The sequence below is a fragment of the Papaver somniferum genome, chromosome 8 (genome assembly GCF_003573695.1).
Source record: "Papaver somniferum cultivar HN1 chromosome 8, ASM357369v1, whole genome shotgun sequence".
NCBI classification, from domain to species: domain Eukaryota; kingdom Viridiplantae; phylum Streptophyta; class Magnoliopsida; order Ranunculales; family Papaveraceae; genus Papaver; species Papaver somniferum.
In genome coordinates, this window is record NC_039365.1 from 84,394,783 (window position 1) to 84,415,395 (window position 20,613).

General features: G+C 37.4%; 2 protein-coding genes across 2 annotated transcripts; one reads left to right on the forward strand and one right to left on the reverse strand.

Moving 5' to 3' along the window:
* Positions 1-12,395: 12,395 nt before the first annotated feature.
* LOC113305725 lies at positions 12,396-13,694 on the reverse strand. The gene is made up of 4 exons (XM_026554735.1): positions 13,411-13,694; positions 13,040-13,207; positions 12,755-12,907; positions 12,396-12,591 (listed from the first exon to the last, which is right to left on the reverse strand). The coding sequence occupies exons 1-4, from the start codon at positions 13,692-13,694 to the stop codon at positions 12,396-12,398; spliced, it is 801 nt and encodes a 266-aa protein (XP_026410520.1).
* Positions 13,695-16,913: 3,219 nt separating this feature from the next.
* LOC113301855 lies at positions 16,914-19,206 on the forward strand. The gene is made up of 4 exons (XM_026550695.1): positions 16,914-17,249; positions 17,455-17,567; positions 17,879-18,048; positions 18,376-19,206. The coding sequence occupies exons 1-4, from the start codon at positions 17,213-17,215 to the stop codon at positions 18,773-18,775; spliced, it is 720 nt and encodes a 239-aa protein (XP_026406480.1). The 5' UTR covers positions 16,914-17,212; the 3' UTR covers positions 18,776-19,206.
* The last annotated feature ends 1,407 nt before the right edge of the window (positions 19,207-20,613 follow it).

Sequence of the window (20,613 nt, forward strand, 5' to 3'; positions counted from 1 at the left end):
GCAAGTATTGCAAACGTTTTAGGGGGATTGAAAATACAATGAAAGAAAATCCTAAATGCCAAATCCAGATGTTTTGGACGTTCATGTATTGAACTCCAATACCTCAAATGTCCATGTCTTAGGCTTCAAAAGCTTGGAGCCATTTCTCACGAATCACTGGTACAATGGTTCTATCATCCATGTCGATCAACTTGTAGTACACACCGACCATGGATTTGGTGATCATGAAAGGCCCTTCCCAGTTAGGCTTCCTCCTTGAACGCTCTTTGAGTTTAACTGCTTTGAGAACTAAATATCCTTCATGAAATTTGTTGGTTTGGGTCGCTCGTGCCTTGAATATCCTCTGCTGGTTAGGCATTCCTCGTACGCTAGGATCCCAGGTCTGAGAAGCTCTCTGCGGCACGTGTGGACACTCATGCAAGGAAGAGTACCCAGAATATTGGTTGTCAAACTCGGTCATTATTCTAGCAATGATCGTGTTTGTGAGATGCTGGATCCATAGAGGCTCTGCATCTAACCACTTGGTGTAATATAGTTGAGGCGAAGCCACCATGCATAGCGTTTGGTGACAGCCAAGTTATGAGCATAATTGAGTCCCCGGACCAGGGTAGCATGTTTGAAAGTTGATATTACAGGCACATGAGGAGGAATAAGACTTTCATGAGTGCGGAACCTCTTGAAGAAATCGTGTGCGCTCTCCTCAGGTTTTTGTGTGAGCTCCATCAAGGCTTGGACTTTCTCTAGATGCTTGAATGGTGGAGTGTCCTCTATTTCTTCTGGGTCAGAGATTTCCCCTGAGTCAGAGCTTTCTTCAACAGAGAAGTGTGCAATTGAAGATGTTGGAATTACCTTTTCAGCATGGATCCATGTCCTCCCAAGAATCATGTCGTATCCTGGATCTTCTCTAATTATGTAAAACTTGGTTTCAGTCCAACCTGAGTCGGTTTTCATCTTGAGAATGATGTAACCGTAAGCATCCCTGTGGATTCCTTCATGATCTCTGATTGGGGCAGGAGCGTGAGTTGTTTCTTGTCGAGTGATGCCTGCAGCTCTGAGAGTTTTTAAAGGAATGATATTGACAGCAGTACCAACATCGACTAGTGCTCGCTTGAACTCGTTTCCTTTCAGGTACACCGTGGTGGGAAGTACCCAATCATACATTTCTTTGTCAGCGACTGGAGGTTCAGGGTGTGTTTCTGGGATTGACAGTCGTTTCCCGGACACTATATGGTTCAGAGCCGAAAACATGTCCATCCTTTGAGTTTTTGACAGATACAGCAATTCACATGCATGTTGGATTAATGATTGAACTGCTTCTTTGACTGGTGGTTCAGAAAATGTGAAGGTTCGGATTGGGAAAGGATTCTTGTTTACTCCTTCAGTCCCCAGTTCTCCTGAATAAGCCTTTTCCTTCAATATGCGCTTCAAAGTTCTGCAATCACTTGTCGGATGACTGACATATCTATGGAGGCGTCAGTAGCGTGGATTTTCCATTTATTCCTCAATTGGTTCCCTTTTGACAGGAGGTAAGTTGATCGCACCATCTTGGATCCAGACCTCCAGTAACTCGATCATCTCTTCAATAGGGAAAGGAAAATCCGATACTACCTGATCATTCTGTTGAGCCGGCGCTTGTGTGCTTCGAGTTTGGTTGTCCTTCCTTGGTGCCTTCGACGATGGAGGAACGTCTTAGGTCGTTGTGCGTCAGCTTTTCTTTTGCTTCCTTCAGCAACATTCACGGAAACCTCAACATTGTACTGCTTGTTAATTAAACGCCTGGTGGTGCTGTTTCGAGTGTCTCGCGGCTCCTCGATTTGACGGTTTTTGTTCTTTCTAGCAAAGCTGGGGTAGTAGTTTCTGATCGCTTTGCTGCTTCATGGAGTTCTGAGAAAGTCTGAAATCGAAGATTTTCCAGCAGAACTCTATAGACTGGAATCATCCCGTTGATGCACAAATCCACTAATTGTTGTTCAGTGACATTTGGATCATGGAAATTTAAGGTTAGGATTCTGAACCTCTTCACATACTCATTCGGATTTTCAGCGTTCTTCTGAGTCATCCTTTCTAAGTCGGAGAGAGTAATCTGTTCAGAAACGAAGAAATATTTCCTGTAGAAGGCGTTAACCATTGCTCCCCAGTTAGTGATGCTCCCAGGTGAAATGTTGTTGTACCAAGTATATGCCCGGCCCGTCAGAGATTTTGAAAATTCTTTCAGACGCACAACATGGTTGTGCTCGTGCTCTCCTAGTGCTTCCAAGAATCGAGAAACATGTTCCCGAGCGTTTCCCGTTCCGTTATACAGTGTGAACGTTGGTGAAGTGTAACCTTGTGGGATAGGGATTCTCTGTGTAGCAACATGGTGTGGAGGTTGATGGCGGTGGACAGACTGCGCATTGCCCTTCCCTCGATCCTCCATAAAACATCCCAGATCTTCACGAATGATGAAACCGGCGGGCTCTTTTGTTGTTTCTGCAGCTTTATGGACTTCATCATCATCAACTACATGGACAGGAACAACTTCGGGGTCAGCAGATGATTCCTTGGCCTTCCCTTTCTCCTGAGTCTTCTCGGACACTTTATCAGTGAGGGTTCTGAGATAGTTGCATAGCTCTTTCTGCGTCGCAGCCATGTCGGTCTGATTTTTGGCAAGAGTTTCTTGCACTTTCATTATATCAGCGATGGTGGGTGTATTTTCTCTGACTTCCTCGGGATGTCGGCCGAAAAGAGGATGATTTTCGACATTGGTTTGAGGAGGAGTAGTGTCACCACCATTGTTGGAAGCAGGAATGGTTTCTGGAATACCTCCATTGTTGGTAGTTCTAGCCTTGTTCGCGTTAGGATTTGTAACTGAACCTGACCTAAGATCAACCATTTTGCGAAAATGTGAGATTGCAACCGAGAGATCAATCTCCCACTGTGGTCGCCAATCTGTTGATGGGGAAAAACGAGTCGCTGATTTTTCATGAAATTGAAGAGACGAGCGTGTTGTCGAGACTCTTCAACTGAGCAAACTGTTCAACCTCACACAGATGCACTGCAAAGGGAGTGCTTATATTCGATAGATCAATCTGTAGGACTCCGGCCTAAACCAAGTCAATGGTCGTTCCAGAGTCAATTCGGTCTCAAAGAGGGAAATTGATTGATCTGTAGAAGGGAAGTTGAGAATTGTGTGGGATCAATGATGATCAAGGATTGTGGATGTGTTGAAGGTTTCTGCAATAATGATGAACTGTTGAGTTCGAATAAGTTCTGGTAGATTGATGAATTCCTGAGAGTAATTACTCGAAAAATTCTATGTCGACAATTGCTGATGATGGTAATCATTCGTTGTCCTCAATCATGGATTCAGAGACTTATTTATATTGTCAGTAAACACATTGATCCCTGTAAGTGTGACGGTTTCTTGAGTGAAAGAGTGGGAAAGTGGTAGATCATGGTGAAACCAGTTCCAGGTCGTGCGGAGACATTGTTGATCATTCACCCACTACTTTGCTAACTCCTTCAACCGTTTGCACGACTTACTCACACTTCTCGTCGTGGATGTATTCACGTGTCGTAGGCCTCCATACCAAAACCCTAAGTGATATCCCCCCATGTGACGTGATTGATGTCTCACGAATCGTGGAGTCTGCATGACAGACGTGTATTTTAGTCAGTTGTTGACTGGTTAGACAATGAGTCTAAGTTTTGTTGGATTGAGCATGGGTGATGAATGCTTAGTAATTCATTAATTGAACGTTGTAGTTCATAAATGAATAATGTCGGTGGTTTGGACAAGTATTGTTCGTTTGATGAATTTACTGAATAGTGATATTTAGATCAATATTCGAGCAACTGAGTAAGTGTTGATCAATTCGAAAAGTTACTGATAATTGGGTCGAGCAATTGAGCAAGTATTGATCAATTCGACAAATTACTGAATATTGAAAGTTAGATAAATATTCGAGCAATTAGGCAAGTATTGCTCAATTCGACGACTTACTGAATATTGAAAGTTGTATCAATATTCGAGCAATTGAGCAAGTACTGCTCAATTCGACGAATTATTTATTGTTAACGTGACCCAATAAAATATTAATTAAAATATTGGTAGATTACCGAATATTATATAATTAATCCAGATGTTGCTGAATCAACATAAATTTATTAGTGTTTGAATCTTTCCCAGAATGATGATTCCTGGAGGGTTCATTCGAAAACCCTAATTTTTATCAATTGTTCATCACTTGAAGAATTGCTGAAAATTGGTCGTGAGTGATGGAGGGACGACCACATGGGATGATGGGCGTCCATATGGCACCCGTGTGCTCGAGTGAGCGTGCACCAGGGTCCTTGGTTGGCCAGTTGGCGAAAGAATGATGATTAAATGACGGTTTCATCATTTATTGAAATATTGCTCGATTCAGCATTAGATGATAAAACCTAATCATGTAAAAGTGGGGGGCGACCAAGAGGGTATGAGACCGGATCTTGGTGGTCGTGGGACCAGTTGGTGGTCGTTTGAGCAAACTCCAGGTTGGTTGAAAAGAGTTTGGGATAGTATGAGCAATTGAGCAGATTAGGTCAAAATTATGAAAGTGTGTGGGACTGGCTTGTTGCAAGTCTTAGAGCCGCCCTTAGTCGGATAATAGAGCATGCCTGTGTTACCACAATGACCGTATCTCAATCCTGAGAGTTTCAGTATTTTCTGGTGTGTGTTTGAGCAACATGTTGGATTTGCAGAAGAGTTTGATCTTGACTGAAATTCTTGATTTTTGCTGGAATGAGCATGTATGCTCAATTGATCAATATTTTGTAAACATTAAAATAATGGTATTTTAATATTTTTCGTGAGTATCCTAGTCGGTCGTGTGACCATGTCGGTTTTTGGGATTTTCATGGTTTGAGCAATATTTGAGAAAATATGAAGAAATCATGATTTTTGATCAAACTGAGGAGTTTCATGAGACGAGGGAAATAATATTTATGAAAGAATAGGGATTGTAAGGTGTGGGACCGGCCACGGCTAGGGCATGGCCGGCCGGCCAAGTTGCCTGGTCCCACGACACCTTTCCCTATTTTATAATATTATTTTTCATGAAACCGTGAAACTATGGAGAAACCATGAGTTTTGTTGAAATGGAGGAGTTTCATGAGATTAGAGAAATAATAAATATAGAAGACTAGGGGTTGCAAAGTGTGAGACCGGTCGCGGCTTGGGCTTGGCCGGCCGGCTAGGTTGCCCGGTCCCGCAACACCTTTTCCTATTTTATATTATTATTTCTCATGAAACCATAAAATTATTCAGAAACCGTGAGTTTTGCTCAAACAAGGAAAGTTGCTAGAATGAAGGAGTTTTCATGAGTTCATGAAAAATAACAAAATAAGAAAAAATAATGGGAGAGGCATGGGACCGGCCACGGCCGGCTAGCCGGTGGACCCGGCCCATGAGCGCCTCTTATTATTTTATTATTATTATTTTTCTCATGTTTCGTGTAGGATTCCTCGTTTGTCCATGTTTTTGAATGCTCGTTCGTGCATTCGATTGCTCGGACGTGCATCATTGTCGAGTACACTTGCACCATTTTATGGGGCTTACTTAGTGATGGTCCTGATGCCCGGTTGTTGAGTATTTATTACTAATTTATGAAATTCAGTGGAGAATGATTCATGAAACTGAGTTTTTTTATTATCAATTCATAGGATTAGCGTGGATTCGACCATGAATTCGGAATAATAAAATGAGTATTACCATTCCATGGGATCGCGGATTCGACCATAGAATCGGAGTAATGGTTGTTTATTACCATTTCACGAGATCGGTCGTGGATTCGATCATGAAATTGGAGTAATCTATTACCATTTCATGAGATCAGTCGTGGATTCGATCATGAAATCAGAGTAATAATTTATCTATCACCATTTCATGAGATCAGCCGTGGATTCGACCATGAAGTCGAAATGATGAGATAAAATAGATTATCTTCTAGGAATTTAGTGGTGAATGTCACGGTAGAATCAATCTATTGCAGAAAGGATATTAGCCAGTTAAAGCGTCACATCCATCCTGAAAGGTACATCGTCAGGGAGTCACAAGTGTTGCTTACGACCTGAAGGCGTTAATGCTCTCAATCTGAGTAGAACCGCCTGAGTCTATACACGGTCTCTCCACATAGTCAGGGAACAGTGAGTGTCACCGACGTCCTGAAGGCGTTAAGCTCTCAATCTGAGGAGAAACGCCCAATCGTGCTTCTATGTGGAGGGGGGTATCTCTATGTAGTTAGGGAACAGTGAGTGTCACCGACGTCCTGAAGGCGTTAAGTTCTCAATCTGAGGAGAACCTCCAATTATGTTATTCTACATAGAGGGCATGATGAAATGCGAGGCATCGAATGCTCAGTTAGTGGAGGCTTTTCGAAAAATATGTTCATCATGGCTCGGAAAATATGAATCGTCACATGCCTGAAATCCGTGTCAGGGACATGCAGTATCATGATTTTACAATTTTGACCTTTGTTGAAAATCCACCATCAACAGTTATGTTCAAAGAAATCCTTATTTTTGTGAAAGTAAGGTCACTCTTATCGTTCTTTCGGGAATGACATTTTATGGGGGAGAGTTCTTAACTGAACTTGTGCTTAATTTCCAAATATTTGTGGGGAGTGCGGCTGTGGAATATTATAAGGGTTATCTTGTATCTTTATAAACTCCTTGAAGAATGCATTTAGCTTCGGTTATATGATGGCATCTAAAAATTTGATATGTGCTTTCTTTTGGTCATGAAATATCTCTATGGAAATTTCATTAGGATCCCACTAGTTTTTGTACCTTTGCCAATTTTATTGACAAAAATGAGGAGAATTAATGTGTAGTTCACACTACAAATACATATGGTTTCGGATCATTATGTAAGGGGAGTGGTTTTCATGTGAGATGGAGTATTGACTAAGGGGGAGTGATACATATCACCATAGTATTGTTTTCAAAGTTGTGATACAATTGAACTTTGATGATGTATAATAATACTATGACATTGTATAACAATGATTGAGAATTATTGTTTTCTCATTGTTATGACTATGGATTTTCAACAATGGTGATACTAAACTTACAACCTTTGGGATCATCGGAGTATTTGGAAGTGACGAAGATTTCGAGTAATGTTGAAGAACCAAGAAGATCAGGTATGTGGAATAGAAGCTACAAAAGTTTATTTATCTATTTTTGTATTCCATATGTATTGATAGTTTTGTCACTAAAATTAACAAAGGGGGAGATTGTTAGAGCACTGCTCGGTCGAACTTGCATGCGTTGCTATCTCAAACATGTTTGTCAATGAAAGTGATCAAAACTATAAGTCTTGATTTCTAGTCTACTATTATCTATGTCTCGGACTAGGATAGAAAGTGTAATTTATCTCAAGACTCCATGGCGATCATCATACAAAGACGAAGAGATACTCAATGAACTGTTGGCACTTCATCGACTAAAAGGTATGTGGAGACTTGAACTTATCTATCAATCAAAAGTCTATCTACTCTATCTCCTACCTTGAGACAAAAGTCGTTTTGCTATATAGACTTTGATTATACACATTTTCTATTTCGATCCGAGTTTATCTCGCTTATCTATTTCTCGAAATATGTGTTGGTAAGCTTTCGCCTTGGCCAAGTTCATCTTTACAAGTGACGAAAGTCATGTTGACTATTTTAAAATCTTGAAAATGTTAATTTTACTAGTGACGAAAGTCATGTTAAGTTTCAATCACTTGAAAATGTCTTTGGCCAAGTTCATCTTTACTAGTGATGAAAGTCATGTTAAGTTTCTATCACTTGAAAATGTCTTTGACGAAAAATGGTTTGTGAACAACAACTATATAACGTCCTCTAAGAATGTTTCAATGATTTAAATGAGAGTTTAGATTATATAACCATGGTGGGATATAAGCATTGTGAGGTACTCATACATGTATAAGTCCTCATTCCTTGAACCAAAGTATGCGTACTTTGCTGCTCAGGAAAACCGGAACTAGAGTCCGCGTACCCAGTCCGCCTACTGTCGGGGGTTCTCTTCCCGAGAAAATCTGCTGGAGTTTGTGAACTGTTTACAAACTTATTCCGGGTACTTAAGTCCGCGTACTTAAGTTAGTTATTTTCTAAAAACGATTATTCGTGAAATTAAACTTAAATAAACTAAGGAATGCAAGGTTGCAAACCGTGGCTATAAAGTTCATGAATCGATTCAAGTGAATCAAATCGTTTTTGTTTCAATTGTGTCTATTATAAAGATCTAAGCAATTGAACAACTCTCTAACTAGTTCATTTGAGTCATTTGAACTAGTTATGGTAAAGAAGAATATGGTTGATATGAAAGTTCTCATATGGCTAACCATTTGGTTAACTACTGTTGAACCAACTAGATGTACATGTTTGGGTATGGTTACACAAACCTAGATAAACATGCATTTCATTTGCGTGTTACAAGCTAAGTTTCGATCTAACGGTTTAAAGATATTCGCTTGAATCTAATCATGTTTTCATCTAACGGTGAATATTGAATGCTTTGTTACTAAGATAACATTGATTGCAAAGCCTGATTTGAAAGAATATATAAGGGAGAACTCTAGCAACTGGGAAACCTAATCCCCACACCTCTTGCGTGATACTAGTTGTATTATCTAGAGTCGATTCTCCTTTAACCTTAGGTTTCTACCGAGACCCTGTAGGTTAACGACTTGAAGACTTCATTGGGATTGTGAAGCCAGACCGATACTACTTTTCTTGTAGTTGTGTGATCTTATCTTGTTGTTTCTATCGTACTAAGTACAATCGTAAGGATTGTCTTAGATTGATTTCTCCGATAGCCAAGATATAAAAGTAGTCACAAACATCTTCGTCTCATTGTTTGTGATTCCACAATATCTTCTTTTGCTAGTCGGTTAAGATTATTGTGAGGTGATTGATAATACTGAGCTATTCTTCGGGAATATAAGTCTGGTTTATCAATTGGTTCCTGTTCACCTTGATTTATCAAAAGACATAACAAAAACTCTTAGGTATTTCTATGGGAGACGGATTTATCTATTACTGTAGACTTTTCTGTGTGATATAGATTTGTTTATTAAAGTCTTCGACTTTGGGTCGTAGCAACTCTTAGTTGTGGGTAAGATCAGCTAAGGGAATCAAGTGTGTAGTATCCTTCTGGGATCAGATACGTAGGAGCGCAATTGTACCTTGTATCAGTGTGAGATTGATTGGAGTTCAATTACAGTCCAGACCGAAGTTATTTTGTAGTAGGCTAGTGTCTATAGCGGCTTAATACAGTGTGTGTTCAATCTGGACTAGGTCCCGGGGTTTTTCTGCATTTGCGGTTTCCTCATTAACAAAACTTCCGGTGTCTGTTTTATTTCTTTTCCACATTATATTTTGTTATATAATTGAAATATCACAGGTTGTGCGTTGAATCAATCAATTGGGAAATCCAACCTTTGGTTGTTGATTGAGATTGATTGATACTTGAACATTGGTCTTTGGTACCGTTCAAGTAATTTCTCTTGTATTCAATTAGACTCGCAGATTTCTATTTGCTTGAGTAAGTATTGAATCGAGAAAGAGAGATATAACTCTTTGATATACTTTTATTAAGATTGAGTCTGATTGTCTAGTTGATTCTCTTAAAAGTATATTGGAGTTAGTCCATACAGATTGCTAATCGAAATATTGGGTGTGGTTGTTATACCCCCTCTTTTTCAGGCCTAATTATCCATAATTTTGCAGGTGCACGACAAGCACCAAAGTGCATCCACCTGAGGAATATCAGAAGTGCAGAATAAGCAGAATGCATAGATTTGTGGGAAGCTGTCAGATGGGCTATAGATATGAGGTTGTAGAAAGTTATGTTTGAGCTTGACTCCAAAGTGGTGTTAGATGTCGTCAACAAATAAGATTCATCTTTACCTCTTGGCATTGCTCTTGTATGCCAAAAGAGATAAACAAGGTAGTCGATCATCTGTCAAATTGGCTAGAATAGATAAAGAGATTTTTGCTGGTTAGTCCAAAAACCCGGAATAGGTTTATCCTGTAGTCCACCGGGAAAAACCGATTATCGGGAAGTCCAAAAAAGATTTAAAAAGTGAAATTTACATTACTTCCCATCAGTAACCACGTGTGAAACCATCGACGTGAAGAACAAAGTACACCTTCAAAATTGCTTTCTTAATCTGCAACCGTCTCTCAAAATTAGAATAGAAAAAAATCACTAAATCTGCAAACCGTCTCTCAACATTCAATTCGAAAACTATGGTTTTCAGTTTTAATCGAAAACTGTATGAAACTGAAAAATCAATCATCGAAACCACCTGTAACTGAAAAAACTAGGGTTTAAAATCAGTGAAAACCGTTTCACTAATAAAAAATGGTTAACAAGAGAACTATTAAAAGAACAATCAAAGAAGTAATTTAAGAATAAAGTATACCTTCGCCAAGAGCAAAGAAGAAGACGAAAACTGTTTGTCCGTCAGTTGCTGTTACTCCTCCACGAACAACAATGGGGAAGAAAGAAAACCCCCCCAAAAAAGGTACAACTTATTAGTTTTCCTTTAGTCGATTCTTTATTTTTTTGAAGCTATTACTGCTGAATTATTAGATCTTCCTTTTTCTGGTAACGTAATAGTGGTTTGATTCTATTGAATTTTTTAGGAGTTTTATTTGTAGGAATTACTGATTGGTATGCTGCATTATTCTATTTTTCTGTAAAAACATCATTTATTCTTGAATATTAGAACTAGCACATGTTGGTATGTACTGTTGTTAGGTACTGCTTAAACCATTGTATGTTTCTTTAGTGTATGTTGATTTTTACTGTATGATGCAAACAATACATGTCAATATGTACCAGTTATTTTACATGTACCTATTATTTTGTTGTGGATGATGCAAAAGTACATATTTACATGTACTGGGAAAAGGTCATGAACATGGTTAGTGTGTGAGTTGTTTAAACACTTAATATGCACTGTTGAAAGTACTTCTAAGATATGTACCTGTCAGTACATACTGATATGTACTGATGGTTATACTGATGTTCAACATGTAGGTAATGCCAAGAATACCAAAAATAGTGGGAAAGCACCTGCAAAAAAAGCTAGGAACATATACATATCGTGTTTAAAGGGGATTTAATCTCTCGTTAAAGAAATTAAGGATGCAAAAATCAACTTGACTGAAACACAAATGAGAATCATAAGTCAGGAATCGTATTTCAGTTTCATGTCCAGAACCCAAGGAGTTTCGAAGGAGCTACAGAAACTTCTATTTTTGAGCCGATCACGACAATGAGGAGAGACACGCAGAAGATACTTGTACCCCTTAACCATATCAACCACTATTGGACACTACTCGAGTACAACTGCGATACCCAGAAATTCGTTCATTACAACTCCTCTGCAGCATTTAAAGATAATTGTTTTGAGAACGCCAAACAAATGGAAAGTTACATTTTCAAGGCGATCAACTATTTCCTGGTGAGTAATAAAGAAGCGCTGAAGAAAGACACAGTAGATCATGCAAGGGTGACTGACTATGGGTGTCCACAACAAGGAGAATATCCAGACTGCTTATTATATATGGTTCATTTTATGAAGAGGCAATCAAAGATTGACCATGATGGGGGGATTTTAGGAGATGACGAACAGTTGATAGAAAAGATTCAAAAAAGAAGAATCAAGTTAGCATGCAGGTTGTTGACAGCCACCCCACCTGAAATCAGTTGGAAGAATCCTGACTTTGTTGATGAAGATGTCCCACGGTAGTTAGACATAAATATATATGTAACTTCCTTTGATATCTTTTTATTGAAATTCCTTTTCTCTTTTTGGTATGTACATACGATGTGTATTCCATGGATCAGGACCTTATTTAGGTTTTGTTTATATATTTGGAATATCTTTACTAAGATTGCTTTTCAATTTGTATAAAAAAAGGCAGTACATATTGATATGTATCACTTTGACAGTTGGTTATGTAATATCAATAAGTAGTACTGTCAAAGTAGTACATATCAATATGTACCACTTTGACAGTTGGTTATGTAATATCAATAAGTATATCAAAGTAGCATATTCATGTGTTATGAAGAATGGTACTTTTTGATCAGTTTCTATACAAAAAAAAAGGAAGGTTTTGGTGATAAATTTTTTACTAAAGGAACATAATTCAGTAGTTCTCATTCTCACTTGGAACATAATTCAGTAGGCGCACAAAATGAGTTCTGGGGAAATAAGAACTTAAAATCTTACAGACAGTACATATTCGAAACATAATTGGTTGTACTGTAGAGAGAAATCCAAAACAAACGCGATAAGTTTTCTTATGAGAGAAACTGAATGTCGAATGTACTAAAGAAACTGTGCTGAATTATCACTGGTACAAGTACTGACGGATAATGTTGCATGTAGCTTTGTTGTGATGAGTTTTCAAAACCACAATTTGAACATGTAACGGGATTTTTTCCCTTTTCCCATGCGCTCTTGATGCGATTCGCCTTTTTTCTTCCTTGGGATCCCTAATTACAGTTGGTGGCAGAATAATATCTTCCTCGGTATACTCATCAGGCCTGTCGTGAAAAAAAAATAGAAAAATAATGAGAATTCAACAGTACATATTAGTATGTACTGTGCTTGTGTTGTTTTTCCGTTGATGCATCTTAATCTGAATATCAATATGTACTGTTTAAAAAATCCCAGTTTATAAATGATATGTATTGCATAGACACGTACCTGTCGTAATTAGGAACAGGTCTAATAGCTAATGAATATAGCTCATGAAAACTGCTAACTTTGAAGTAGTTGTCGATATAATCAAGGAACCTACTGCCAGTTGCAGCTATTGCTGCAGTAGCATGCGAGCATGGGAATCCATAGACGCGCCATCTTTAGCAAGTACAATCCCTGTAAATCTACCGTATGAGATCTGCACAAAAACAACAAACCAAAAGTATATTATCTATTCACACACAAAAAAAATAATTCCAGAAAAAGATCGAGTGAGGGGTCAACGTTAACCTTGGAGAATGCACTTTAAAGAGGTGATTATCCGACTGAGTAACTCTCCAAGGACGACCCATCTGAATGTGTAGTTCAAGCAAGGCTTGATACGCAGGGGTTAAGAGTTCTGGATTCATCAGAGAACTTTCTTTATGGCGTTCTGACATCATCTTCATTATACGTAGCCTACACGACAAAAAAACAACAAAAGCACATCAGAACAAAGACACACATGCACTAGAAATGGTAAGACTCCTCAAGATGTAAGCAGTGGATGAGTGGAGCATGCTTAAACTCTACATATATGTTTTGACAAGTACATATCAACATTTAAAAACCTCAAAAAGAGTACATATAAGCTTGTATTGTTACAAGAAAGCATTACTAACTTGATCGTGTCAACGAGAGAACAGGCAGGTAACTTCTTGTCATCGGAAATCCAATTATTAAATGATTCGGAAACACTTGAAGAAGTCTTACCAAACCTACAGCCTAGAAAGAACGCACTGGACCACTTCTCCATAGGAATGTTGCGGCAATATTCAACAACCCACGGCCTTCCCAAATATACCATTTCTTGAAGACCTTCTTCGTATCTTGTTGGGGAAAGCGCATACGTAGCTTTACGGAAACAATCGATCACTTCTTTGTACTTTTCATCAGATTTGTTCATAGGTAAGTTGTTCTTCAAATGGAAGAAGAAAAAGCTATGATAAAAATCAGGGAAAACTTCATGAATATATCTCACAAACCCTTCAGCTCGGTCAGTCATAAAGGTGATGGGGCGATAGTCTACAACTTCCTTAAGATTTCGTAAAAACCAAAGCCAACTTTCATTATTTTTTCCGGGCACTAAGGCATATGCAAGTGGGTAAAAACGTGCAAAATGAATTAAAAGTTAAGCAACTGATTCTAAACTACTAAGAATAGATAGTACATATCTCTTAATAGACAGTACATATCAATAAGTATTGGTACATTAAAAAGAGTACATATTAACGAAACAGTTTCCTTGATTGCCATTAATACAAGTCGCGGACATGAGAGTTCCTTTGAAAGGCCCATTAATAAATGTAGCATCGAGAAATATCATCGGACGACAAAGTCTATAACCCTCTTTACAAGTTCCAAAGCAAACGAAAAGTCTATTGAATCTGCTTGTTGCATCATTGAAGTCAAAATCAATATGCGAACCAGGGTTAGTTTCCTTAACAACATTCACCCACCACACAAGATCAGTGTATGACTTTACATCGTTGCCAAAAATCAATTGATGTGACAATTCTAATCCATGGTACGCGTGGTGATACTTGATGTTTATCCTCCCACTAACTTTGATATAGTCAATGATCTCTTGGGGCTTAATGAGGAGGTTATGCTTGACATGCTCATAAACCAAATTATTTACAAGCTTTCTTGAAACAGTAGGACTCCTCAAGATGCAACCACCACCACAACTGTGCCTCCCACCATATTTCTTTATTTTAAAAATATCCAAAGACTTGTTAATGGCGACAGTGTGAAGCATCCAAGAGCATCCGTCCTTGCTGCATTTCGCCGTGAATCTTGAAGATTCATTATTCTTTTTTTATCACCTTATATCCTGTCCTCAAACAATACTTTTTGCGTGCTAGATGAACAGCTTCAACACCACCATGGAAGAGATGATCTCTATCTTCAAAAATATACTCCCATTCATAAGGAAAAAAAAGCACCTGGTTTCTCTTTACCATCTTTCAAATAACTATTTTTCGCACTCTCAACAACTCTGAACTGTTGTCAACATCAGCACATCTTGAAGAAAAAGATGCACCGGAAGATATAACATCCACGTACAAATTAAAGAAAGATGATTTCTTTTTAAAATGTAATGCAACAAGCCCTTGAAGTGAATAATCAGCAATAACAGGGGGATGTCACTCCATTTTCAACATAATTAACAACAATGGTCGAGGGAGTTAACCAGCACCAGGCATTACAAATGGTGAACTTCAAATCCTCCAATGTCGAAGGCAATGTGACCAAATACGCAATATGGTGTTGAATATGGTGTACATAAGAGTAACAAAGGCTATTTGGACCAGTACCAACATCAGACATGTTTCAACCTGTACAAAAACGGCCGAAAATAACACCACAAACACAAAAGCATAAAATCAGACAGTGTGCAAACATAATATGTACTGATTTAGATAATAGCAACACTAGTACAACATAATATGTACTGAATCAAAAATATGTACACTAAAAAAAACTTATATGTACTGATTTTGTTACATCTACACTAAACAAAAATATATGTACCACACAATATGTACTGATTTTCTTACTTACATCTACACTAAACAGAAATATGTACTGATTCAAAAATGTTATACTGCACGGTACATATTGATATGTACCAAAGGATCATACAAAAAATACAAAAAAAGAGTCGATATCATGATTTCCTGATAAATTAAAACTAAAACCAAACCTATAATCAAACAAGATGAATACAATGATCTAATGAACAAAAAATTAATCAACATAAACAGTAAAAAAAATTGAACATATCACGGGATCATAAAGATCATGCGATTGAACAATGTACATCATAGAATCTGATTGAACAATAAAATTACTAGATCGAGAAAGAAAACTGTGAAGAAAAACCGACGAATCATGAGACCGAGTTGATTGTAACAAAACATCATGATTTCGGTTGAAAAAGAAACGAAAAACAAAAATCATAACAACAAAACAAAGGGAAAGTAGAAGCTAACTATAAGAGTTACCTGAAGTTTGAATAGCGAAACCCTAAAAATGCAGAACACCAGCAGAAATCAGAGAGATGGTTTCGGATCTGAGCTGAAGAAAGGAAAACATAATTTTCGATTTTAATCTTCCACTATTATATGTGTTTTGGACAAGGGTATTCCTGGGATATGTAAAATACACGTTAAGAAACTCGCGCGTGGGATGGATCAGCGAGTAAGAAATTCAGTCCAAAATACTTGTTTTTGGACTACCGAGTAAACGGTTTTCGCGGGTGGACTACCGATTAAACGGTTTCTCTAGGATTGGATTAAACAGTAATTCCTACATAGATAAACTCACTCGGATTTGGTTTGACTCAGGGACGGACCTATCACTGGGCTAAAGGAGGCTTTAGCCCGGGTAGCCTTCCCGGTCCACAAGCCCAAAAAAAAAATCTGCTCGACCAAGGCTTCTAGCCCGGACGTTCAAAGGAAATTTATCCTACGGTGGATCCGTCCCTGGTTTGACTTCAAGAGGATGCAAGTCATGTATTAGATCTTTAACTTGAATTAGGTAAAACAAAATAAAAAAAGAAAAAAATACCGGTCCAAGACAAAATCACAACTAAGATTTTAGAGCTTCTCCAATGGCATGTGTGTGGAGATAAATGTCAAAATCCACCTAGGATGCACATCCATTTTCTCTAAAATCATTCTCCAACCCAGATGTCATAAATCAATGTATGCATGACTTTAGGTAGAAAATGTCAAGAGTAATGTCTAGTTTTTCACATTCCCCTTGACATTATCTACCATCCTAGTCAGCTTCTTTTAATTAAAAATATATTTTATTTACTAAAATTAGTTCTAATACAATAAATAATCATTTTTAGATCTAATAAAATCTTAAAATTACTAAACATAAAATTCACGTATAATAAGAAAATGATCACAAACAACACCATTGGAGATGAATAACTTTTTTCACCTAAAATTAAGAAAAAATTGGAATAAAGATATCTTATTTGTGTTGCCGAAATACATATAACAACCATAGGAGAAGCTCTTGGATCCTGTTTTCGTGGTGGATGAAATTGAAATTGACCAAGTCAATCTTTGATGGTTATAAGAGACAGTATATATACATCTCAAGTCTCAACCTCAGATGAAATAACCGATAAACAGCAATCCAATCTCCATCAAATTCCTACCTACTCCTACCCACTTACCAGCAATCTACATGGACCATTGTTTATCTGATGATGTCAGGTTAAAAGCAGAGTAAACTCTTGTCTCATTTACACACAATAATCGTCTTTTTAGTAATGAAAACGTCTGGTTAGGAAATAGGTTAATTTCAATCCAATTCGGGTAACAAAAAGAAGAAAAAAGCAATCAGTGAGTGACTCGTGATGAGCGGGTGGTGTTTCTGTTCCTTGTGGATGATAACAAGATGGAAGGATTCTCCACAATCGATGGCTTTGTGAATGGTAATACTTCCTTGCTTATTTCTCATCTCGGTTTCTTAGGTTTAAGTTTACAATTTATTAGGGCACACAAAAATAAATATGTAAATATTGTTAGCATAAAAAAATTCGATCTCGATTGATGGGTTTTAACTGTTGGGTTTGATTGATGGTTTGGTGAGTTCAAACTGAATGAGTTTTTTTCTTCTGATTGAAAATTTATAAATAGTGAACGAAGGCGTGGTAGATATGTTGAAGTATTTGGCAAATGAACCTTCTGTTGGTCTTTATTACGTCCAACAACATACCCACACCGCCCTTCCTAATCTTCTCCATCTCAATGTGAGTCTATTCTAGCTCTCTTCCATATTTTGCCTTATGATTCTCTTTTAGTGCAATCAGAATTTGGTATTATAGTATCAAACATACGATTGGGAATTTAAATTATAGTTGCTGTAAAAAAAAATGTTGCCTACATCATGTTTCATAACTATGGTACACTTTTCATTCCAAAGATCCAATATTGCTGTAGAAACACTGCTCTGGTGCTTCTGGGTCGACAGTTGTTTTCTTCGGCGTGCACCGCGTTAAAAGAAGTCTCAATCTTAAAGAGATGTATGTTGATGTGGCAATATGTACATATAATTTTGCAGGGAAAAGTTGTGAGCAAGTCTTACGAAACTATGCTTTATACAGAAGATTTGGAAGACTCTATTACTATGGTGAGGTCAATGAAACAATGTGGATTGTCAATTGCCGATGATATGGTTAAGGAGATCAATAAGTCTCTAATTGTCATGTCGACATCACACCCACGGCGAGGGTAATATATTTTATATATTGAAGTAATTGGTGTAAACATGCTTTGGATCATTTGGTTGACATGTAATACTGTGTTATCTACTTATGTTCCTGCTTCTACTATCTTTTGCAACTGAATCATCTTATTACCACATAATGTAATGATTTACAAAGATAAGCTTGGAAATTTGGAAGGAAAACTCGCAAAATTGTCTATTGAGTTAAGCTGCTGCTGCTACACACCAGAGCAGGAACCAAAATCTATCAAATTCAAGATATCGATTTATGACTAGCTAGATTTTGTTTTTTATTTTGTATCTGTTGATGAGTTTGTGCAGTGTTGTCTCAGGTTAATCAGCAACTCGAGTTCAGCATCTCAGACAAGTAGAAGCATCAACTCTTGGGGACCCGTGGCTTTTGGGTCTGGAGCAGTTGGCAACCCGCAAGATGGAGAAGGAAGTGCTAGTTATTTGTCAAGTGTTCTGAAGTCGGCAAAAGAGAAGCTACGGTTTCCTAATCCTCCACTCTCTGAAGAGGTATCAGCTACAGCATATGTTTCAACATTGCCTGATAAAGAAGCAGCTGAAGAGCTCCCATTGTCAAGTCAGATTGCAGAGCAGCAGCATGAAAGACCAGTACCCTATGATGGAGACTCACCCCCTCATGAATTATCTTTGCTTACAGAAAACTACGAGGAGTTCAAAGCTGATAGAGAAGCAAAACTACAAGAATGGTTGCAGGAGGAATGAGAGGCTGAATGCGCGAAGGAAATTAAACGCACAAGGGTAACAAAGAAAGAGTTGACATGGAAGGACAGTGAGTGTTATATATTGGCTTGTGGCTGATTGACAGTGAGCATCCATGTAGGATCAGATGGGTATGCTGAGTGCTTTAGCGATGCTTTCCAGTCCCAAATTTCACTCTTTTGTGCTGACAAGGCTATGGTGAGGTGGGTCCACAGACTGTTAATGGGATTATGATTATTTTCTTGATTAAAGAGAACAGTATGGTTATCATTTTTTTTTCCTCAAGAGAACAGTATATTTGTGTTTGTGAATGCCCCAGCACTTCTGAGATTATACTACTGTGCTATTATTGTTCTTTATTTCGCGAAGACATCCTTAATCATACATGGTAACTAATTTTCCTAAAATAATGGAATAAAAACTTTTCGAGATTGTTTCCCTTTTCTTTTTTGGCGAGTTGTCCTCTTTATTTTCGTAATTTCAAATTACCAAAATTATTAATTCCATCCTTTTTGTTACTTTTTAGTAGGAAATATCATATAGTCCTAGGAAAAATATACTTCCCCGTTCTAGTTTACTTGCCAAAATAACATTTTGTAAAAACTTAAAACAAATTCAAGTTACTTTCACATACGCCATCAATCTTCCAAATTACTTGTTTACTATATTAGTCTTTATATCCTAGTTTTTATTTCTTTCTTAATAATTAGAAAATTTTACTTGTCAAAATAGCGTTTTGCAAAAACTTGAAACAAATTCAAATTACTTTCACATACGCCATCAATCTTCCAAATTACTTGTTTACTATATTAGTTTTTATATCCTAGATTTTATTTCTTTCTTAATAATTAGAAAATTTTAGTGGAAAACATAGTAATTTTTTTGTACACTTTTACTAAAAAAAACTCAATTTTGGCAAGTAAACTAGGACGGAGGGAGTATTAGAGAGAGTCTAGTCTAGTTGACTCAGTCATGTGTCTGTTTAGTCCTTTTTGGAAAAATATATTATGGGTTGGTCCTAGGGTGATTCATGGATGATGTAATTGTCATTGTGGGGTGACAGAAATATCCTTTTGGGACCACATATATACAAAAAATCAATAGAAAATATCTCATTCTCAGATTTAATTTCTCTCTCCTCTTTATTTTCAGATCTAGTTTTCTCCTCTCCATTTTTTTTCTTTCTTTTTTTTGCAGACGATGAACATGATGATTAGTGATGAAGATTTGTATGTTTTTCTTCTTTTTTGTTGCTGCTGGTGTTGTTGAATACGATGGAGACAATGAAGACGGAGAACATGATGATGAATGATGAAGATTTGTGAGTTTTTTTTTCTTGCGGCTAGTGTTCTTGAAGATGGTGGAGACGGTGAAGATGATGAACATGATGATAAACGATGAAGATTTGTGCGTTTTTTTTTTCTTGCTGCTAGTGTTGTTGAAGATGGTGGAGACGATGAAGATGATGAAGACGACGAAGATTTGTGATGAAGATGTTGTTGTTGAAGATGAACTCGTGTTTGTTGTTGAAGACGACGAAGATGATGATGTTGCAGTTCATTCCATAAATGAACTCAGTTTTTTTAGATTTTTATATGGAGTTCATTTCTGGAATGAACTCTGTTTTTTTAGGTTTTTATATGGAGTTCATTTCTGGAATGAACTCTGTTTTTTTAGGTTTTTATATGGAGTTCATTTCTGGAATGAACTCTGTTTTTTAGGTTTTTATATGGAGTTCATTTCTGGAATGAACTCTGGTTTTTTTAGGTTTTTATATGGAGTTCATTTCTGCAATGAACTCTGTTTTTTTAGGTTTTTATATGGAGTTCATTTCTGGAATG

Bases quoted from the DNA above. Each gene is read 5' to 3' on its own strand.
- LOC113305725 (XM_026554735.1), bottom strand. From the start codon at position 13,694: ATGAACAAATCTGATGAAAAGTACAAAGAAGTGATCGATTGTTTCCGT. The intron at 13,208-13,410 runs GTTAGTAATGCT...TTTGTCGTGTAG, and splicing joins TCTCTCGTTGACACGATCAA to GCTACGTATAATGAAGATGA. The intron at 12,908-13,039 runs GTTAACGTTGAC...TACTTGCTAAAG, and splicing joins TTTAAAGTGCATTCTCCAAG to ATGGCGCGTCTATGGATTCC.
- LOC113301855 (XM_026550695.1), top strand. From the start codon at position 17,213: ATGGAAGGATTCTCCACAATCGATGGCTTTGTGAATG. The intron at 17,250-17,454 runs GTAATACTTCCT...ATTTATAAATAG, and splicing joins AATCGATGGCTTTGTGAATG to TGAACGAAGGCGTGGTAGAT. The intron at 18,049-18,375 runs GTAATATATTTT...GTGTTGTCTCAG, and splicing joins ACATCACACCCACGGCGAGG to GTTAATCAGCAACTCGAGTT.